At 44.8% G+C, this 21,135-nt stretch overlaps 8 protein-coding genes across 8 annotated transcripts; 4 read left to right on the forward strand and 4 right to left on the reverse strand.

The window, feature by feature from the left end:
- Positions 1 to 465: 465 nt before the first annotated feature.
- On the forward strand, positions 466 to 3,189 carry GLAREA_01184 (P-loop containing nucleoside triphosphate hydrolase; the record flags this gene model as incomplete). The annotated part of the gene is made up of 6 exons (XM_008088400.1): positions 466 to 562; positions 628 to 648; positions 706 to 969; positions 1,033 to 1,701; positions 1,751 to 1,933; positions 1,979 to 3,189. 6 exons carry the CDS (start codon positions 466 to 468, stop codon positions 3,187 to 3,189), a joined length of 2,445 nt encoding a protein of 814 aa, XP_008086591.1.
- Positions 3,190 to 3,465: 276 nt separating this feature from the next.
- Positions 3,466 to 4,093, reverse strand: GLAREA_01185 (uncharacterized protein; the record flags this gene model as incomplete). The annotated part of the gene is made up of 3 exons (XM_008088401.1): positions 3,466 to 3,625; positions 3,709 to 3,899; positions 3,947 to 4,093. The coding sequence occupies 3 exons, from the start codon at positions 4,091 to 4,093 to the stop codon at positions 3,466 to 3,468; spliced, it is 498 nt and encodes a 165-aa protein (XP_008086592.1).
- Positions 4,094 to 5,656: 1,563 nt separating this feature from the next.
- Positions 5,657 to 6,053, forward strand: GLAREA_01186 (uncharacterized protein; the record flags this gene model as incomplete). The annotated part of the gene is made up of 2 exons (XM_008088402.1): positions 5,657 to 5,887; positions 5,949 to 6,053. 2 exons carry the CDS (start codon positions 5,657 to 5,659, stop codon positions 6,051 to 6,053), a joined length of 336 nt encoding a protein of 111 aa, XP_008086593.1.
- A 1,125-nt stretch (positions 6,054 to 7,178) lies between these two features.
- GLAREA_01187 (SGNH hydrolase) lies at positions 7,179 to 10,398 on the reverse strand (the record flags this gene model as incomplete). Its single annotated transcript, XM_008088403.1, has 8 exons — positions 7,179 to 8,100; positions 8,149 to 8,869; positions 8,924 to 9,036; positions 9,101 to 9,293; positions 9,355 to 9,468; positions 9,525 to 9,822; positions 9,917 to 9,966; positions 10,014 to 10,398. 8 exons carry the CDS (start codon positions 10,396 to 10,398, stop codon positions 7,179 to 7,181), a joined length of 2,796 nt encoding a protein of 931 aa, XP_008086594.1.
- A 1,887-nt stretch (positions 10,399 to 12,285) lies between these two features.
- On the reverse strand, positions 12,286 to 12,867 carry GLAREA_01188 (uncharacterized protein; the record flags this gene model as incomplete). Its single annotated transcript, XM_008088404.1, has 2 exons — positions 12,286 to 12,360; positions 12,415 to 12,867. The coding sequence occupies 2 exons, from the start codon at positions 12,865 to 12,867 to the stop codon at positions 12,286 to 12,288; spliced, it is 528 nt and encodes a 175-aa protein (XP_008086595.1).
- A 1,267-nt stretch (positions 12,868 to 14,134) lies between these two features.
- Positions 14,135 to 15,595, forward strand: GLAREA_01189 (uncharacterized protein; the record flags this gene model as incomplete). Its single annotated transcript, XM_008088405.1, has 6 exons — positions 14,135 to 14,219; positions 14,278 to 14,496; positions 14,557 to 14,645; positions 14,718 to 15,176; positions 15,230 to 15,353; positions 15,405 to 15,595. The coding sequence occupies 6 exons, from the start codon at positions 14,135 to 14,137 to the stop codon at positions 15,593 to 15,595; spliced, it is 1,167 nt and encodes a 388-aa protein (XP_008086596.1).
- A 2,031-nt stretch (positions 15,596 to 17,626) lies between these two features.
- On the forward strand, positions 17,627 to 18,319 carry GLAREA_01190 (uncharacterized protein; the record flags this gene model as incomplete). Its single annotated transcript, XM_008088406.1, has 2 exons — positions 17,627 to 17,707; positions 17,774 to 18,319. The coding sequence occupies 2 exons, from the start codon at positions 17,627 to 17,629 to the stop codon at positions 18,317 to 18,319; spliced, it is 627 nt and encodes a 208-aa protein (XP_008086597.1).
- Positions 18,320 to 18,822: 503 nt separating this feature from the next.
- Positions 18,823 to 20,115, reverse strand: GLAREA_01191 (uncharacterized protein; the record flags this gene model as incomplete). Its single annotated transcript, XM_008088407.1, has 1 exon — positions 18,823 to 20,115. The coding sequence occupies one exon, from the start codon at positions 20,113 to 20,115 to the stop codon at positions 18,823 to 18,825; it is 1,293 nt and encodes a 430-aa protein (XP_008086598.1).
- Positions 20,116 to 21,135: the final 1,020 nt, after the last annotated feature.

A 21,135-nucleotide genomic window follows, 5' to 3' on the forward strand; every position in this document is an offset into this window, starting at 1 on the left:
AATCTACGGAAAAAGTAGGGAGGGGCGTCTTTACGCTGATTCGGTTTAGGAAATCAAAGGCAACCGCACTTGTATCAGTATCCTTGAATGTATATAATGAGGCATCTAGAATGAAACTATGCCATGTTGTTTCGGAGTATAAACCTGAAGAATTTTAACTCTTGTGACTATTGAGGATACAGAAAAGCAGCCTCTTCCAGGTTGCAGGTGATCTTTACGGACGCTGGCTACAGTTGGTGGTGAAGCGCACTGTGGGGGTTTTGCCGGGCGGTGAAACCTGTCAACACTTGCTGCATTTGACCCCGCCAAAATATCGAGCACCACCATCGATCTAGCATTAACACCGTGCGATACTCAAGAAGGTGTTCCTCCGTCAATTTAGGCATCTCTATTTGACCAACTACCATCGCCAATGTTAATCTTTTCTCCCCGGTGTTAACCAGAATAGTTCTAAACATCCCCAAGATGTCTCGCCACAAGATAATCCACAATCTTGACCTAGATGATGAGCTGGACGACTTCGACGGTGGAGATGACTACGCTGATGGTGGAGAAGGCGACGGTGAGTACCAATATAACTCTGCTCTGCGAAATCAATGGACCTCAGCAGCTCACATTTCTTTACAGGTCTCACAGAAGAGGATCAAGGTATCTATCTACCCCTTCAGCAATGTACTGCACCACACGCACTTACCTGAACCTCAGAGCACATGCGACAAGGAACCATAGACGTACGATCGAATCTCCCTCCTACTGCAGCGAACGTTACGGATAAGCAGATACAAGAATCGCTATGGCACTACTACTATGATGTAGAGAAGACCGTCAAATATCTGGTATCCACAGTCGAGAAGGCGCAGAAAGTATCAAAGAAGGCCACGGCAGGCAAAGCGCAAGGTGGGTTATTTTCTTTTGCAAGCATGGAAATCTGTGGGAGCGATGCGTATACAAGTCTTGGATCCGTCGGAGGTGGGTTCGAATCTCTGTTCCTGTAACAAATAAATGTACAATGTGCTAATTCCAGGGTCGTAGGCCGGTACTTGCAACAGGCCGAGGTGGTTGGTGGTGATGCTCTTCAGTTTCAAAGGTCCTCTTTCCAGGATTTCTTTCATGATACCCCCTGGCTCAACATCCCCAAGGACCGAGAAGCCATCTTCACTCCCCCCCCTCATCCTAGGGGTGGATTACTAGGCGGATCTTCTGAGGGAGCACCGAAGATGTCCAAGCTTCAAGCGTTAGCAGCGGCAAGGAAGAAAAAGGCGCAAGAAGACAAGTCGGGTTCAAACACTGGAGTGGAAACACCGCTTGCAAATCTGAAAATCAAGGACGATGTGCCGCCTAGCAGTAACCCTGCCACTAGCCACACTGCATTGCAAAGTCGTTTATCAAAGCCAACTTCTAGAGGGTTTCCCACTCGCAAACGAAAGGACTCCAATGAGCACGAGAAAGTAAACAAGCCACCTACTCCAACGAGGGTATCACAGCCTTCAACGCCGGCTTTCCCCGAAGTCACGTCGGAAGTTGATCAATGCGAACCATCAGCGTTTGCCAGTACCATGTTCAGTAACCGGCCCGAGACATCACGACATTCGAAAAACAACTATTTCACACTTAACATCGCTGCGAATACATCAGTTACAGCAGCTAACCCCTTCGCAGGCCCAAGTCCCGACGATATTGTTATTGCGGCTCAGTCGAAAGGTTCGACGAACTCTGCTAGGACAAAAAGCCACGACTGACCACACAGCAGCTAATGGAAAAGAGAACAAAAAGGCCCCTAAGACGAATGGAGAAAAACGAGCAGACCAGATTGCAGCTGGTGTTGAGGCGATAAAGATGGATGACACACCAAGAGCGAAGAGTAAAAATCTGAACGTCCTCGCAGAATTCGAGAAGGCCAAAGCGAAGAATGCCGCCAATTTTGTTGTTATTGGTGAGACTTCTCGAGCTTTATGAACGTTTGACCTAATTTTTCTAGGTCATGTCGACGCTGGTAAGAGCACATTGATGGGGCGCTTATTGTACGATCTTAAAGTTGTCGACCAGCGTACGGTTGACAGATATCGAAAGGAAGCGGAAAAAATGGGGAAATCATCGTTTGCTTTAGCATGGGTTCTCGACCAAGGCTCGGAGGAGCGGGCTCGAGGTGTTACTATCGACATTGCAATGAATAAATTCGAGACAGAGAAGACCTCTTTCACCATTCTTGATGCACCGGGCCACCGAGATTTTATACCAAACATGATTGCTGGAGCAAGTCAAGCTGACTTTGCGGTTCTTGTCATTGACGCAAGTACAGGTTCTTTCGAATCTGGGTTAAAGGGCCAGACGAAGGAGCACGCCTTGTTGGTAAGAAGTATGGGCGTACAACGCCTTATCATTGCTGTAAATAAGTTGGATACTGTCGCCTGGTCCGAAGAGAGATTCAGAGAGATATCAACTCAAGTTTCAGCTTTTTTGACTGCTGCAGGCTTTCAGTCCCGAAATATTGCCTTCATACCATGTTCTGGATTGCAAGGGGATAACATAACCAGAAAGTCCACCGAGCCGGCAGCTTTATGGTATAAAGGACCAACATTAGTCGAGGAATTAGACAATTCCCAACCCGCGAGCCGAGCTTTGTCGAAACCGCTACGGTTATCGGTTGGAGATATCTTTCGAGGTGGCGTGCAGAATCCTCTTTCTGTATCTGGACGGATAGAATCTGGATCGCTGCAGATGGGCGATGCTCTATTAGCGCAACCATCGTCACAAAAGTGTTATATCAAATCAGTAGAGCTCGATAACGAACCTGCTGATTGGGCTGTCGCAGGGCAGAATGTTACCGTACATCTATCAGGAATCGAAGAGCAATACCTCAAAGTTGGTGATGTGTTATGCAGTCCTTCGAGCCCTATCAAAAATATCTCACGATTCACAGCCAAGGTCCTTGCATTTGAGTTCGTAACTCCCATGCAAATTGACATTCATCGGGGGAGACTTCATACGCCTGGTCGAATCATTGAAATCGTGGCTGTCTTGGACAAGCACACAGGTGCTCCTGTTGGAAAGAAGAAGCCCCGCGTTGTGAAGCCTGGATTGGTCGCGAGAGTTGTGGTTGAGCTTGACACTGCAGTGCCGCTGGAAGCTCCTAGCCGGGTTGTCTTACGCAGTGGTGGTGAGACGATTGCAGCTGGTTTGCTCGAATAGAGTTACAAGAAGTTTGCCTCCTAGATATCCTTTTACCCGGACGTGGTGGCTTCCAGGCTCGACGAGAGAATCAAAATTCTAGACCAATACTAATTATACGTATCCGATTGAGATTCTTGTTTCATAATTCAATAATTGCCGGCCAACATTTTAATTCTATTCTAAAGGTTTACGATTCTACCAACTCACTACACCCCAGCGGTCCAATTAACAATCCATGTGGACCGTGGGTCGATCCGTCGTCCAAGGATGATACGACGTAACAGCAAACGTTATTTATTTCGCACTGTAAATGGATGCCAAACTCGCTCCTTCCTTCAGATTACCGTTGAGTTGGATGGAACTGCCATTCTCCTGGAGGTGATGTTCATCTTTCTTGGCCCTTCCCTGCCTCAACAAGATGCTGACGTTGAACCACAATGCCGAGCATGATAGTCTAGTGCAAATTATCAGCAAAGAAGACTCTCACAAGTTATGTGTCCGAGTAAAAGCGAGTCGGATGTGAAAGAAGTAACCTACAACTGAGACGACACGAACATGATCACCACAACCCACAACAATTTTGTTTTCTTCTCTGCATACTTGGCTGAGGCAACTGTGATCACAGTCGATCCAGTCCACAAGAATGTCAACACCGCAAGTATAATGATCGATTTCCTCACGGTCGGTTTAAGGAGTTTTGCGATCATCAAGATAGGTGTAAGGAGCGCCTATTTACAGTTAGCAAAAGTCGCTGTAAAGAAAGAATGAAGCATACACAAATCAACACGGCTATAGCAGCATGCTGAATATGCTCTGAAATGTTCTTTCTCAGCGCTAGTTGTGCTGAGATGCCGACGAGTCCGAATGAACTGATCAAGAGGAGAATTGTCGGGATGATTTCTGTGAGCTGAAGTCTGGCCATTTTGAAGTTTCCGCTGTGTTTTTCTTGGAATTTATTTAATTTAGAAGGTAAAATCACGACAGAGAGTGTAGTGAAAAGAGAGGAAGGGCGACGATATAAGACTAGGAACCGAAGGCAACGCTACATCTGCCTCAGCGAAAGTTGAATCATCTGTCCCTGCCAAGCTGTGCGTTCGATACACGGCTACGCTTATCTTTTTATCATTTCAGAGGACGAGAAGAATTTTCAGTGGTTTCAGGTCGCTGTTGGGTTTTGACTCTGTTTTGGTGGGTGGGTTGAAGGATTATTCTGAGGGGTCTGAGATCCTGAAGGAGTGGTGGGCGGTTTCGGATGCAGGGGTGGATTGTTGGTGACACAATATTTCGTTATTGAATGATTAAGAGTTCTTCTGTATGATAATTCTTCCGCGATATCCTGATGGAAGTTTAATGTAAACGATGTAAGGTGTGTACGGGCGAGTTAGAAACACTGTAAAAAGTGTATAGTGACTTGCTTAATTAAGAGCCTTAAGCATTTCTGGTCTGAACAATGTGCACGAGAGGCTTAGGTTGTAATGTCGTCTGTCGGGAGCGGGGTAGTATCATTGTGCTGCAGCAACTTCATATCTACGAATAAGCTGTATGAAGAATGTCAGCCTTGTCTATCCTCTCACCGAGTCTTAATTACTTTCTCCTACGCCAAGTTATTGATTGAGCCTCGCGAACTCTTGCATTATTGGCCATCGTCTATCAAGTTCTGATTCCTTACATAAACACATATGATTGGGGTCCAGGAGCTGTTACAAGCATAGCTTTTTGGTCTATTCACACTTTATGTTATATCTTACAGTGGCATTTACATGCAGATCGAGCGGTAAGCACTCTTCCCTAGCTTTATCATTCAGATTTGAGAAATGGTGAAGAAATTTGATATGTCATCTCTATTTGGCGTACAGTGAGTAACCTTTGCAAGAGAATGCTATTCGGAGATGTAGAGAGAGGACCTGAATTTTGGGCGCAGACTTATTACTCTATTAGTCTGGGCATTTTATGATTAATAACTGATCTTAATAACTGATTTGAATGGATCTCATTTATGTTAGCTATGGGCAATGGCTATGAGGGGCAAGTAATATGGATTCTTCCGTCTTATGTGGCACAAATCAAAGTGCCAGCCTTACCCAAAGATTAAATCAGACAATGATCGACTTATTACTTTGTCATTGTCCTACATAAGTACGTAACATGTTTATTTCAATCCTTGGTTACGCAGGAGAAAATGGCATTTAATGAATGCAAGCTCTTTTTTCCATCTAATGAGATGAGTACTGACACACACAATACGTCTTACTTGCGTCTATGTCCAAGAACATATGCGCTCACACAGCAAAAGCTCGGCGTAGCATTCGGCCGTCTGATCAATTCGGAAGATCACTTCAATACATTCTTTTCGTCCAAAAAATCGAGATCTCATGGGAGGGGAAGGCCAGTCTTGGGATATAAAGTCCTCGAGGTGCACCCTCCAACACTCGCCCAAGCCAAAGCTCATCTCAATATAAAACAAATATCTACCTTCAAAACATAAATGAACCACAACGCAGCCATGAAGTTCACAATCATTTCCCTAGCACTCTTTTGCACCTCCATCCAAGCTGCCGCCACCGGCGCAAACAACGCCTTTGTTGGCTTGACTGCCTCGCATGAAGGTCCCGGCTTCGATTCAGCGACTGGCACTGAAGGTGCTCAACTTCAAAACCTCAGCGGTCAGAATACCCATTATTTTGGAATAATGAAACAAACTGACAATGTAGATTTGGTGAATGCGCCTGCAGCCTGCCCTGCCTCAAGACCCCGTGCATGCCTGCCTCCATACACAGGATATTGTTGCAGTAATGCATATCCTTGGTGTTGTGGCACCTTCTGCTGCCCCAATGGGTATCGTTACTGTGGGAGTGATGGACGGTGTTATTCTAGCTAAGTAGGTCGAGATGTGTGAAATGTTGAGATTTTCGAGCTAATGGAACTGCAGGCCATGAAAATGGTGGGAGGATGAATCAGTGAGGAGTTATAGTAGTCTCCCGAGGCCACTTGTGCTTTTTGATCTCTGACTGAGGAAAAATGGAATGAGAATTGCGGAGGGTGAAAAGTAGTTTCTTTCTTTGCACTGTGGGGGTTCAGTCTTTACTCAATTTTCATCCAGTCGAGGATTTAGTCTGGGTTTCTCTTACGGCAATTTGGAAGTTATCAACTCGCTATTACTTCATCTCATCGGCAAGTCTCCAATATTCATAACAATACAAACCCGTACTCAGTAACGGCGTAACGGTGATGAAGAACTGATCTCATTATATCGTGATCTACCATCTTGAATAACTCCTACAAGGAGATTTTTGTGGGTTTCAATTACACGGTATTCTTTTCAACAATCGTTCATCCAGTACGATGTGTTCATCGGTTCTTCCAAGTCAAAAACCGTGGCAGAAGTGCAATTCGTCCACAGAAAAGTGGTTTTCTCTAATTGATCCAGAAAACATTCTTGTTCTTTTGTTGCACAAATCATCAGACGGTCGCCTGGTAAGAAGCGATTCTAAATCGTCTCTTTTACTACTGATCCTTTGATGATATTCGAATTTTCTACTAGCTCAAAGTATACTTCAGTCGTGATACTAAAAGAACTATGCATGGCATACTCTTAGCAATGTGAGCTATGGGTGAAACTTTCACTACGTTTTCGACCTTACCTATCCTTCCTAAAGTTTATAACTGATATACAGGTGATGCAAATTGCGTGATATATATATATATGTTTTCTCCGATAAAGATTAAGAGGTACCTTTTTGGCGCTCTCGACATCTGCCGCTGGAGCACATATCCTTTACTTTGGCTAGCATGGAGGTCATTGAAAGTTTGTTCTATATCGTTTAGTATCGCGGACTCAAAAGAATGATATCCATACTCGGAAAACTGCAACGAAAGTAAACCTTGAACTTTATAAATGAGTGTCTTACGTCGTTGTTGAATATAGTTAGACTTTGAGCGATGACAGTGACAGAAGATTCCCTAATACAATTGCGGGTGTTCCAAATTTTCTGGAACAATTGAGCAGATTAGCAACCATTTAACCAGGCATTAACAGCTGAGGTATCGTAGGCAACATCCATATACTCTGCCCTTCGATCCCCATTCAAGTCCGCAAACTGCACTCCCTTCCCGTTCGTTCCAACTCCAGTTGCAATGGTACCACGTTCTATCCAGACTACTTTTGCGTCATTCGAGCCTTTGTCCAACGGCCCACCATTTCGCCACAATTTGACACTACCGTCTGTCCGGGAAACCGCAAGATAATCGGCTCGCTTATCGCCATTCACGTCCGCGAAGATGACATTCTCTCTTCCCATCCCGACACCTGTTGCGATCTTTCCCTGTGGCAACCAGATTACTTTTGCAGCATTTGGACCATTGTCAGGGCCACCGGCGTTCAGATAAGCTTCCACAGACCCATCCTCATATACATAAAGATATTCCGCTCTGCCATCTCCGTTTATGTCGGCGAAGCGTACTCCCGCTCCATCTTTGCCAATACCGGTTGCAATTGTGCCTTGTGGTAGCCAACCGACCTTCCCAGCGTTTGGGCCGTTATCAGGGCCTCCGAGATTGAGCCAGCAGTCGACGCTTCCATCTTCGTGAACCCAAAGGTATTCCGCTCTACCATCGCCGTTGATGTCTGCAAACTGTACGCTTCCACGTGTGCCTCCAACACCCGTGGCAATCGTGCCTTGAGGAAGCCAGGTAACTTTGCCAGCTTCTCCTCCTTGATTAGGAGATCCAAGATTAAGGAATGCTGTCACAGCTCCTATACTGTCAACATGAAGGTATTCTACTCTACCGTCGCCGTTCAAATCAGCAAAATGAACGGCGGTAGCAGTAGGAGATTTCACCATTTCGATGTCGCATTTCTTGGTGGATTGGAATAGCTCCTGAGTCAAAGGCACTTCCTGTTTTTGACAATTGCAGAGTTGAGTTTGTGCACTAGTCGAGTTAGTCTTGAAGCTTTTTCTTTTGGTTGGAAGAACTTACTTGAGAGTGCAGGACGAACTGAGCCATGTGTTAGCTCCCAAGCCTCCGCCACTTGCAATTTCACCCTGCGGCATCCACCATACCTCGCGTTCGCAAGATGGGGCTGATGGAACAGAGACTTCCGTCGGTGCTACTGGATCTTGAACCCAACCCATTGAGTTGGCTGCCGTCAAAGCAATTGCCCACTTAACGGCCATCTTGTCGTATCCTGCGTCGCTTGGGTGCAATCCATCGGCCATATCCTGAACTCGCACACCAGAAGGCATGTCAACAATGATAACATTTTGTTCTCTCCGCAAAGCTCGGTCTCTCATTCTTTCCGTAATGGCCTTGTTGTATTCCGAAATTAGAGATGCAAGGCCGGAATCCGTCGATGGAATGATTCTTGCAACGATGATTGTTGCATCGGGACAAGCAGAAATTAGTTTCTCAACGAGCGAATCCAATCGCTGCGGTGCAGATGACGGATCAAGATGAAGGTTGAGATCATTAGTTCCCACGTGAAGTAAGATCACATTTGGTCGCTGTCCGTAAGCGCCCGTGTATGTAGCAACTTGGTCAATAGTGGCAGCGTTATGACCCTCGTTGTTGTTATTGGCCATCGTCCCAGCTTGTACAGTACCTATCATTTCAACCGTATTCCCCGTTCCTTCGAGAATGGTTTTCAAAGCTTGCCGGTACCCGTTACCGTCAGAGCTTTTGAAACCATAAGTGATGGAGTCTATGGATATGATTAGATGTTGGTTAGAAACAGAATTAGGAACCGTAAGCCTACCTCCAAGTGGAAGAATTCTGAGCTTCTTCCCCCCTAAAAATCCGAAAGGAGTGTAATCACCAGCGGAAAACGCGATCGCTTCGTCGTCAGAGATTTCTTGGTAACTGTGTAAACTACAAAAAGGTCAGTTTCAAAGCCTCAGCGCATCTTAATGTGGACTGGGAACTTGTTACGTACGTCGGATTCGGATTGCTAGTCTCGCCATCAGTGGGAGTCCTGCCATCGTTATAGAAATCATCTGTAAATTCTTCCGGTTGTGGCAAGGGATCTGGCTCTCCTCCAATGGGCACTGGTCGGCGTGGGGTTGGGTCTGGATCCCCCCAGAACTGTCGAAACCACATTGCAGTTGCATACCATGCGTAAGTATCAGCTGGCCAAACATGACTGCGTTAGCACGATATCTCATTATTTAGTGTAAACGAATGTCTTACCATTCTTATGGGTGTATTGAGGAAATCTTTTGGCAAACGCCTCCACCAACTCCGCGCCGTAAACGCGACGTCCAGTTTGATCATAAGGATTTTGGTTCATATCAATTACGTCGGCTATGGCTTGTCAGCATACAACATACTGAAATGTTTTCTTTCAGTTGCAAACTTACTGTACCCCATAATATGCAAGTGAGTCATCTCGTGAAAAACAACGTGAGCTCGAGTCCGGAACCATGGCAATTTCTTCTTCAAGTCTGGATTCTTCTCTATCTCTGATTGCTTTTCGTTCAGTGCCACATTTGAGAAGAAAGGCGCACAAAAAATGATTTGCGCCTTTCCCCCCAGACTGAGTGCGTATGCAGCTATAGGCTTTTCACCACCGTCAACTTGCTTGCCGCATCTGACATTTTGATACGGATTTGGTTGATCCTGTTCGCAAAACACTTCTATCTTATCGCCCCGCCAGTCCTTCTTTTGTTAGAAACATTTTTGCCGGTATCAAAGGGAAGGTTGTTAAAGAGACATTTATCTAGGACCGGGATATGAATGAGAGACAACTTACAAAGTAATCCCAAGACCACGGGTACCAGTTTGCTGCGTTACGGAAGATTGCTGTATGACTTAGCATTTGTGATGTGAAAGTGACTTATTTCACATACTCTTAATTTGATCTCGCTTTTCATTGCTTTTGGGTACATCCCCGAAAAACCTTTTCTCCATGACCCCCGCCGCTGCTTGGTAGGGTATTCCAAGGAAACGGTTGGTAAGGAAGGGATTGACCAATCCTGTCATTTGAAGCATATCCCGATAACCGGATTTGATGATGTTTTCTCCTGTGGAGCCTCCGTACTTTTTGGAACATCCTCCGTAGCTCTTGAAACTATTGCGCTGATGGAGAGTGGCATTGTGCGGAACTGCGGGACGATCATGAATTGTGATTGCTGCGCGTTTTTGGATCTTGTTTGAAGCGTGAGGACTCGCAAGAGCAATGGAGAAAAATATAATTGCTGATATAGCAAGCTCCAAGGATAAGAGAACCTTCATATCGACTGAAGCGCGATGAGATGGTGATGACTTCTGTTGAAAATAATGTCTACGTGATGGAGAGAGACATCTTTATACAACCGTTTTTGAGATTTTTCCCAACCAGGGTACTATATTAACTTTATCAGCTGAATCCTGCCGCTTAAGATGAAAACTCAAATCTGACACCAATTGAAAAGCATCTTCATGTTGCGATACCAGGCGCGATAATGAATACAGCTGCTTTCGTCTCGTCTCTGGATGACAAATGGTGACTGATACATAGGTACATGGTTTCTGATCGAGTAAAAGATCTCGTCATCTTGTTCAAACGTCCCAAGCTACTTGGCAGTGCGCCTCACCGTCGGGTCCTTCACAGACGCGGCTGACCATCAGATCTTTATACATGGTTCAGCGAGATTTCTAGCGGCTTCTTTTGCCAGCGTTACATTATCTTACATCAGCAAGCGACAGCTTATGTCTTCCAAGCTTTGTGGCGTAGAATATCGAATGTTCTTACATCAGCCGCTATGCGAAGTGCATTGATGGGCCGATTAAGGTTATTAGGTCTTGGCAACTAGTGATGATTCCTGAATAACAACTAATTAACCAAGATCGCTGATGATTATGATTGTAAATATACTCTAACAACTCGAGATTGTGGTGTCAGATAAAATTTATGATGAGGTTGTAGCGTATTTTAACATAGAACCTAGCCCTTCGGCCAACTACATCGGCTCGCGATGGACAAAATAAGTGGCAGTTGAAACACGGTATTTCTTCGGTTAAGTTGACGAAATATCGTTATTTAGTGTATTAATTTGGAACAATATAAGATATTTCGTCAATTATTTTAAGTAAATAATAAGACTTCTTACGCTCTGTTCGAAGTCGACTTATTTAGTCCAGGATTACTAGGCGGGTAACTGACAATCATTTTGTCCTCCGCGAGATCGGCTATAAGCTATAAAAAATAACTCTCTCCACTGGAGGCTAAGATTAGCTACCGTAAATTGAGTAAACAGTTACCTAATCTGAAACTTTACCTTGCCTTATTCTGTAGCTTACACTACAAGACTTTGATCGGCCCGAAAAAAGCTTGAATATTGAATACAGAAAAAGCCCGTGGTTTTGATTACGAATATAACTTCCACAAATAAAACGATTACTGATGATAAAATTTGTAGTAATTGAATTAATTGCAAAAACCAACTAGTAAAGACTGAACTATGAAGTTCTAATTAGTCGGACTCACTGCCTTCTCCGGCGTGTTGGCTGACAGATTGTAGTCGAATGTCACATGGTGTTTCTAACCGTCAATGACAAACTAAAAGATCATTGATCTTGCCACTTCATTAGTCACAGAGAGCTGCTGCCTATCCCGGTAGATTGCCGGTTGACCCAAGTGGAAATTCGCACTTCAAGCAATCCAATAAAAATTTACAGATGTAAAAGGAATTCGAAGACTGAAAAGGTGGTTATTTAATCATTGGTGTAACTTAGAAGTCACGTCTATCAAGTTAGAAATCAACCTCTAAATCACATCCTCTTTAAAGCCAATCTTTCTGGCCCTTCTTCGTTAAGTCAAAAACAAATTCTTAGCAATCTACAAGCTTACCACAATTGTGGAGACACAAAAAACAAACATACCATCGCTATAACCCAATACTCCATTCCTCTTGTTTTCTTCCATCCTCCTAGTCCTTCAAAGTACATATGTTTCCTGGTAATTCTTTCTCGGTACTATCAGTCTCTTCTGCATGACAGGGACATTGCTATCCTATGTTCCGATCCTCAAAGGATATTCGCCGCCTTGCTTTGACTTAAACACCTAGATGATGTAATTAATATAAGGATTGTCAAGGGAGGAGAATTTTACTGACTCCAAGTATCGAGCTTTGGTAGTATTTATATGGCGTCCTCAGGCTTGTCCTTGAGGGCATCTTTAGCAGACTTTGAGTCGACTTTCTTGTTATTTACGATCTGCAGAATTTGTAAGTTCATATTCCAGCCTTGAAAAAGATACCATCAACTTACTGGAGTCAGAGCTAATTTGGCCGTATATGCCTTTAAAATCGCCTTTGCCTCTTTGGTTTCCGTTGCAGTTGCCTTCGTCTTTCCAAAAGCCTTGGCAAGCTTCTGGACTACAGCGGCTTCATCTTCCGATGATGTCCCTGACGATGAAGCTTTTCCTGACGAGCCGTCTTCGTCTTCAGAAGTTGCAGAGCCCGCGTCCTCTTTATCCGTCTTCTTGCCCTGAGACTTATCCGCCGCCAGCGCCGCCTTCTTGGCCGCCGCCTTCTTCTCCGCCGCCGATAGAACTCGCTTCTCCAGTGTACTTTCCGCAACTACCGCATTGGAATCTTTCGCGACTCCCATGCTGGAATATTCGGCGACGTCAATGCTGGGATCTGCCTGCTCTGGGACCGCCAATGCTGCAGCTGAAGAGATGCTCATTAGAAGACCGATGGCAACAAAGGAGAAACGCATGATGAACTCGGGTGGTGGGACTTCTTGATGGAATGTAACGAAAAGATCAAATAAGAGGATGAAGGTTGATGGGATGTAATGTAAAAATCAAATATGCAGATAAAGTGCAAGTCACGTCGAGTCTGCAAGAGTGATCTGATTGTTGTACTGTTTGGTGTGGATGTTTGTAATGAAGTGGAAGATGATGAGTGGGCGAGATTGATGCAGTCTTATATAGAAGGAGAAGATCTATTTGCATTGAGAGGATCACTCACATGTTTGAGTTGTCATTCAGGTAGGAAACGGATTCACCGGTCGAGATGACTGCGGAAGGAAAAGTTGACGTTGAGAATAGGGATTGCGGAAGAGGATGGTGATGTGGAGGGCAGAGGACCGCAGCACGAGTCGTAGGTTATTCTGAGGTTATTGGCATACTTGGAGGTGGATGGAGGTGGTGGTGGAGATGGTGGAGATGGTGATCGTAAGGTGATCGTAAGGATGGTGTTCTTGATGTAGTTTGATGGCAGGATGGGAGGCTGAAAGGGATTGAGGCGGAATCTCGGATGATTGGCTCCACCACGCTTTAAGGTTGTTTGGAAATACAGTAATAAATAACCTTACCCCACCCCGCACCCCACCGCACCCAAGGTACAGCCTCCTTGCGCGCTTATTTACCACCATGCGCTTCCACCGCTCACGTGCCGTCACAATGGTTGGAGTTCACATAACCTTAAGTCAGGTTTAATTGTTCGCCAACAGGGGCGTTTATACTGCTTCAGAGTAGTTGATAGGGTATAAAATCACTTTCCATGAATGAAGAGACTCGAAGATATCCCGACTCGTACCTACCCACCTACCAGAACCCATGAGGACGGAGTGTACGTACAAGCCCACATGCGTGGCGCTGTTCATTGAGGTGGGACTCAAGAGGGCCTGCGACTCGGGACATCCTGGAATAACGGAGACAGCTGGAATACGCAGAAAACTTGGAATACGTAGGTACATGTCAAAGGCTGCCATCCTTTGCTCTAGTGCGGTGCACATGCGATCTTCCTTCTTTGGGATGGGATGCGCTCGCATGCTCTATTCTTCCTTCAGCTCTATTGCCTCAATAGATACCTATGTATAAGTAGTGTTGAAGTAATCTCTTTTATCAGTCTTCTTTATTCCATCAAAAACTATCTTTCTTACTTCCATCTACCGGCGGTTTCTCTTAGCATCGCAACTCGCATCTTACCCCTGATAAATCAATCTTTTCTCTCTTAGCCACAACTCTCCAGCAACCACGATGAAAATCAGTGCTCTACAAGTTGGTGGGCTCCTGCTGTTGGGCCCAAACCTAGTCTCCGGTATTGTACTCGGGGTTTCATGTGGTACGTTACTCTTTCTACATAGACCGTAAATTACTTGTACTTTACTGATACCTCCTAGACAAAAAAGAGTACAACATAGACAAAATAGATCCACTTACAGGGAAAAAAGGCAATGTGTGGAAGAGCCTTCTCGAAAACATCATGGACAAAGGAACAGTATCATTCAAAACTTGGAAAAGCGCTTTAGAAAGAAATTTCGACGGTGCGCCAGAGGCTAAGAAGGAATTTGAGTTTCACTTTCCAACCAAAACCGACGAAATTAGGAAAACTCTTATAGGTCTGTTGCTATGAGCTTTTCTCTTTTTTAATTGTCGGAAATCTAATATCAACTATTTAGCAAGAATCACCAATCTACTCGCGGATAAGAGGAACGAAGTGAGAATGCAAAAAACAGCCGACGAGAAGGTTGACCCTAAAGATGAAATTGTAAGTAGATGTACACCAAACTCCGCTTAGCACAAATGTTCCGCTAGCTGATCCATAGACCAATTTCTATAGCTTGTGGAGTGTGATTTGGACATGTTCAAAAAAGAAGATCCCACTGATCCTACAAACGATTGGTATGAGCGAACGATGAATACTGGCCAGAAGGAGCTCTCCTATCTTAGGGCCAGCACTTATGACAGTTGCAAGCTTGACACAAAGGCCGTTTCCAATGGAGTACCAGACGTAAATACTCAAGGTTTTACACAACCTCATAAGCTTGCATATCTCCCTGACCAGTTGTACCTTTGCCCCCAGTGGCTTGCGTGGCTACAGGCGGTGGGTGGCTATCGTCAAGAATCATGGATCTTTACTTCAATGCACAGACAACAGTTGGAGCACATTCCTTCTTATACATGGCCTCAGTCAAAACTTGACAAACAAACGCAGAATGAGATGGTTAGTGAGCAAACGGGAGGGACATGGATAACTGAGGATAAAAGTGAAAGAGCAATATGGACTATTGTTCACGAGGTATATTTTGCCAAGTTCCATGACTTAATATCCTCTACTGACACATTCTATAGCTTACCCATACGGAAAAGTTCAAAGAAGTTGGGAAGTATGGTGATACAGGTACAGAAGATACACCACAAGGCGAGGCGTATGATCGAATCGACATAATGAAGCATCACGAACCAAACAACGCAGGTAAGTTGGCAAGCTATCAAAACGCCTAAAATAATTAATTGACTGGTTCAGATACTGTGGCATCTGCTTTTATGTCCTATTACCGCCTCCTCACTCCTGGGATCAAGATCAAGGCCGATGTTCCCGGCGAGTGGGACCCTAAATGGACGGCGAGTAATTCTAAGACGCTGGCCGTAGGGAAACCAAAACCCGCCAGCGGCGGTTCAAGTTCTGGAAAGAAACCAGTAAGCAACAATCCTTAAGCAGGAAGTCGAGAAATTCGGAAGCCAGTTTAGGATTGGTTATCTGTTGATTTTTCGTTTATCGCATGGTCTATTTAGCGATAGCTACTGTATAGGTGATGCATTTGAAGGCAGCAGGGAAGTCTTTTAAGGAGTTATGAAAGGTCGGGAGCATGTTTTACGCAGAGTTTCGCGTGCTGATTGCTACACTGTATTTAAATTTTCGCGCATTAGATTAACTGAGCTTTTATCTCACCCAAGTCAAATTTCATTTTTAACGTGCCTATCTTCCCAAATGTGAGCATGTATTTGCATGTGGGCACAAAACTCGTAATAGATGTGTCAAAATATTTGCAATACCCTGCAACAGAGCTTACTTATCGACTTATTCTCTAAGCCCAACATATCTGTGAAGTGGATAAAGATTTCCAAGCAAGAATTTTTCGGCTAACTTGCGGTATCAAATATGTTGACTCGATGGGGGCGATGTCCGAAGAATAATCTCGATCAAGTACTTGGATGCTTTTGAAAAAGTTCTTGAGCTACACTATAAGATCCAGGTGCATTTCGAACATCATTCCATTACAACCACAAGTTCTGTACCCGTTGTTTGAGACAGTGAGTTCAACTGCGGAATCAAGAGGCTGATACATGTAATCTTGCTTCTTACAAATCCTGTACGGGTAATATTTCTCGGATTTTCCGTTTGGTGGACGATGTCGGCAAATTATCCTTTCTATGACATTACCAATGATCTGATATTTGCGGCTCATTACACTTCTTGGCATGGCCTCTCCGTGAGCCTTAGATCCTACTCTGCAGAGTTTAAGTTCACTCTCCGAGAGATCAATCCCGACAAGTATTTTTGTAGATGGGTGTCAAGTACAAGACAAGAGTAATAATAGGTCCGCTCAACTTTCAAAACTCTGATAACCCGACAAAACCAAAAAAAAGGCTAATCCTCAAACGAAAACCGCGCTATTTGTTCTGACCAACTCCCAAAATACGGCAAGACGAAGCAACAAAATACCCAAAACCCCCATCAAGTAGAACAATCACTTGATCAAGAACATCGTCATATCTGTATTCAAATCTGCTGGCTTGCAGTCTCTTGCATTGACCAGTCCTTCTTACATTCTCCCTCCTTTCTTCGGATTTTTTGGCCTTTTATCCGACTCCCTCTTCGAGCTTGACTCTTCAGCCTGTGGATCCGACCCTCCTTGCTTTGAAGTTGTCCCTTCTGGATTGGTATTCGACTTCTAAAGTTTCAAAGTGGGCCCAGCCGGCTTCTTGAGTGGCCACTCTGTGGGTATATCATCTTCGTCTATGTCCCACACTACTATATCAAGGTCATCTTCGGGGGAGTCTTTTGCCTTTATAGCTATTTGTTTTTTATGCTTTGCGCATCAGAATTGTCTAGAGTTCAAATTGTTAGCGATTCAAATGTAGGTACTTTTCAGTCTACTGACCCTGATCCATTGCTTTGGGTGCAGCCGGGATCGCTTCAGTTATGCTAATTAGAATATACAGCAAGTACAAACAACTGATTGGTTTCATTACTTCGGCAATAGTGCAGCAATTCTTACTCCCCCTACAATATGTTTATGTGCATGTACAAAGTAGTTGGTACCTTTACAAGCAGGATGAGCCTCTCTATCCTATTGGCATAATTTAGGTTCTACGTGTATTTCAACGAGAAATCCTGGCGGCTTTGTTACACCTGCAACCAAAGTGTGGAGGAGAAGTTGGCCACCCCCTCCGTTCAGGTATTAAATTATTAATAAATGTCTCGTTTTGGTACATAATCCGTGTGCACGTGCCTTGCCCACTTTTGGCCGGATCGGTCGATCTGTACTACCCTGTACCTATGCAGAACCTAGACCTCAGCCACTTCCATCGCCCATAACCCGTTACGATACATACCTATTCGAAAGTCTTGACGAAGGCATTTCTATTATGAGCCATGATATAGGTGCTCCGAATCACTCGTAAGGAAAGGGTGAAGACTCATCTTCTCTCTTTTGACGCTCTTCACCTTGTTTCCTTTCCAACATGGCTGAAGCAACAAAGCAAGCTCTAGGTCCGGCCCCGAAGCTCATCCCGATCTATTGCACCGCGGAGATTCCACCAACCGTAAGCGATCTTCCCCTTTTCTCTTATAGAGCTTCGACGAGATATGAACACCTCTTCCTCCATTAGCTCATCGACACCCTCATCATACGTACTTATATGTATGCCCCACCAAAACTTTACCTCGTCGACGACGCTCGTCGACCCACAGACGCTTTCGACACCTGTACCTTCGCCAAGCCACCAACCGCCCCCTTCACCTCCCCCTTCCTTAACCATACTCTTGCGCAACTCAAGGAACATTTCTTGTCCTTGCCCGACGACAGCCGTTTCTTCAGCGCCTACACCTTCATTGTCCTCGACGAGCGGAGCATTCGGGATGAGACCTGTCTGCTCGTGTCGACTATTCCAGAATACGAGAGCAACGAGGATTTGAGTATTGCGCGATCCGATTTCTACGTTGCTGCCCAGACCTTGATCCCCGTGGAGATGCGTACTCATCGGCTCACCGAAGGTTTAAAGCCTACACCCGGAGAGCCTGACGGAAAGGTTCTCTTCACAGAAGAGAGCATAGTCGAGGAGATGGGCGAGGACTGGAAGATCAAGGATTCGGTGCCGAGAATTGGTCTTAATGGACAGCCGAGGGAATGGCCTGCGAGAGTTGAGGATTTGTAAGTATAGAATATAGCTCAATGCAATTCTCGATTCAGGGCAGGGAAAAACGTCGTCAGGACCAAGAGAATATTAGGATCAAGATATTTCGCTTCTTACCGAGCTCTATAGGCCTATGGACTTAAAGAAGCACCTTAGTAGGAGATATCCGTTTCTAATGCTTTTGTCTGCGAAAAGTTCTCCATCACTCTGCCCAGTTACATCCTGATAAATTGTCCTTCCCTTCTTGAGAGAATATCCTTGAAATGTAAAGCAAGAAAAATATGTAGACACGAATGATGATACGCAGTTGAGAGATTTAGTCTACAATTAGAAATATATTATATCTACGATAGGGTAAAGAAACCCCAGCCACGTGGGTATGTGACGGAAATGACCAGCACTTCAGCGGTAATGATACATCAAATTTCGATCGTGGTTCTCTATTCCGATCATGGGTGTAACATGCTCCTGTCATTTGAGCCACATCGTAACGCCTACGCCAAAAATGCAAATTTCAACCTCCACTAATCCAAACTCTCAAAACGCCCATTGCCACAACTCCAACCCAGACTGAGAGTATTCTTCACCTTCCTTCCCGTTTTGGCTACTGATTTGACCATTGATCTTACACATCTTCTTAATCGCATTTTGTCCTTGGTGTTCCCATGTAATGGACCCTGTGTTCTTGTTGCTTCAAAAGCCGGAGGAGCATGTCCCGAAACCCCCGTGCGGCCATGATACCACAAGAGCCCTTCAGATAGTCCACTAAACTCTAGCTCTTTGGTCGAAATGCCAGTTTTCTCACTGTCACTGGGTATCTCGCCGAACAGGAGGCTACTTCCTTCCGGTTGCTTGGGACTTTTCCGTCGTCCAAGTTTACCGAACTTGGCCTTTAGCGCCATGCCTTTTGACCGCAATCGATTCTGAAATGTCTGCGTTTGCTTTTCACAGGTATCCTCCGCATCGGGCTGCTCGACGTGCAAGAACGCTTCTGAAAAACTGCCCAACTCCTCTAGAAACCCACGAACCACCCCTCTTTCAAGACTCCAACTCAAGAACGAGTTCAATTGCATCTTCGTCCGTTCCAGTCCACTATCCCAAGATCCCGAATCCGAAGTCTCTTGTACAAGTCGCAGCTTATCTTCCATCATAGAGTGTCGCGTTTGAACTTCCCATCCTCTTCTTTCCAAGAATAAGAGAAACTGTGGCCCGGGTTGAGAGAGTAGCATTCGCTTCTGGAAAGCTAACGCCTCTTCATCAGTATAACGTGGGTTAAGCGAAGAAATTGAGCCTTCCCGATCCCATAAGTTTTCCTCGGCTCTAAGAATGGCTTCATGCGTCGGCACCAGCCAGGTATGCACCATCGAGTCCACAGCAGTGAAGGAAGCTTTCAAAATCGATGCTTCGGCGGAAAAGTGAGTCAAGATGCGCTGATTGCAAATTTTGGAAGCATAATTGGCGAAGAAAGCTCTCAACGTATGAGAGGTGCGTGTAAGTGATTGATAGGAATTAGTAGGTAAGTAAGCGATGATGGTTAGAAGAAGTTCGACTGGAAGTGTGTGTAGGTTTGATGATAGCATCTTGGAATCAGAGTTGAGGGTCGGGGGAAAATTCGTAAACGTCCTAGGTTTAGAGACAGTAGGAGGTGTTGGTGGTGGTGTAGGTAGCGCACAATACGATGTTGATGGTGGGTTGGTCGGCAAGGTCATGATCGCGAGTGGAGTTCTATTCGAATAACCGAAGAAGGCCGATGATTTGAGTTGTGACACCGGCTGAGTTCTGATAACCGGCGATGGCGAAATATTCTGGTAACCCATTTGTAGTCGTCTGATAATAAAGTGAGAGATTAGATGTTGATGTTGAGTGTAGAATGCAATGACGAGAGTAACCTACTCGACGACTCTCGATGGTCTGAGGTCACAGCAAAAGTCACAGATTTCGGCTTGTGGTATCCCAGAAGTAAAACAGAGGAGCCTCGATGACCTATCTGTCATTTGACTCGAGAGCGAGGGTAATTGAATGTAGCGTAAAGATGTAGAAGTATAAATAAGCGAAGGCTGCAAACCTCGAGGTGTGCTGGAAACAGACACAGAGAGTTTTTAATACAAAGAGATGAACATGGAAACTGATACAAGGTAATATAAACAAACCGTTATGTTGCCAGCCCCCAGGAGCAAACTATGACTCTTCATTTAAGTTTCTCACATTTGCGCGAAAGCTTTGCGCGACTGGCCAACAGACTATCGACATTTGTTTGCTGAGCTGGTCGTGTTTCATCGCGTAAATCGCCATAACACGCATGTTAACGCGACAACGACGCGGATCCCAAAGCAACACACGCGATGTATCGCGTTGGCACGTGTCAAGAAGCCAGTAGGTTCGTTGTAGCGAGACTTGAATATATTAGAACTCGTTGACGTTGATCGCGATGCAAGTCACATAGTTGTGGATTTCAGGGGCAATGTTGGCCATGCGGCAGGATTTTCTGGCCACCTTCGCTGCAGAATAGCTGTCGACTGTCGAAACCTAACGTACTTACTTGAGTTAATGGAGTGAAATATGTTTCATCCATCGACTAAACGAATTATCATATGTTAATCTACTATATTAGTAGACACGACAATTCTGGACTCTTTTTAAAAATATCACCTAAAGCAGCATCATGATACCTTATAACAGCATGGCTGTGATGCACAATGAGCCCGCACGTGACGAAGACTGGTTGGGTCTCGGTCAGCTCATCTCATCCTTCAAACAATTCAAACAAATCAAGACATCTACAACACATCTTATTACGAAAGATTACAGACTTGCTGCTCTACCATAATTTTAATAAA

The sequence above is a fragment of the Glarea lozoyensis genome (genome assembly GCF_000409485.1).
Source record: "Glarea lozoyensis ATCC 20868 chromosome Unknown GLAREA7, whole genome shotgun sequence".
NCBI classification, from domain to species: domain Eukaryota; kingdom Fungi; phylum Ascomycota; class Leotiomycetes; order Helotiales; family Helotiaceae; genus Glarea; species Glarea lozoyensis.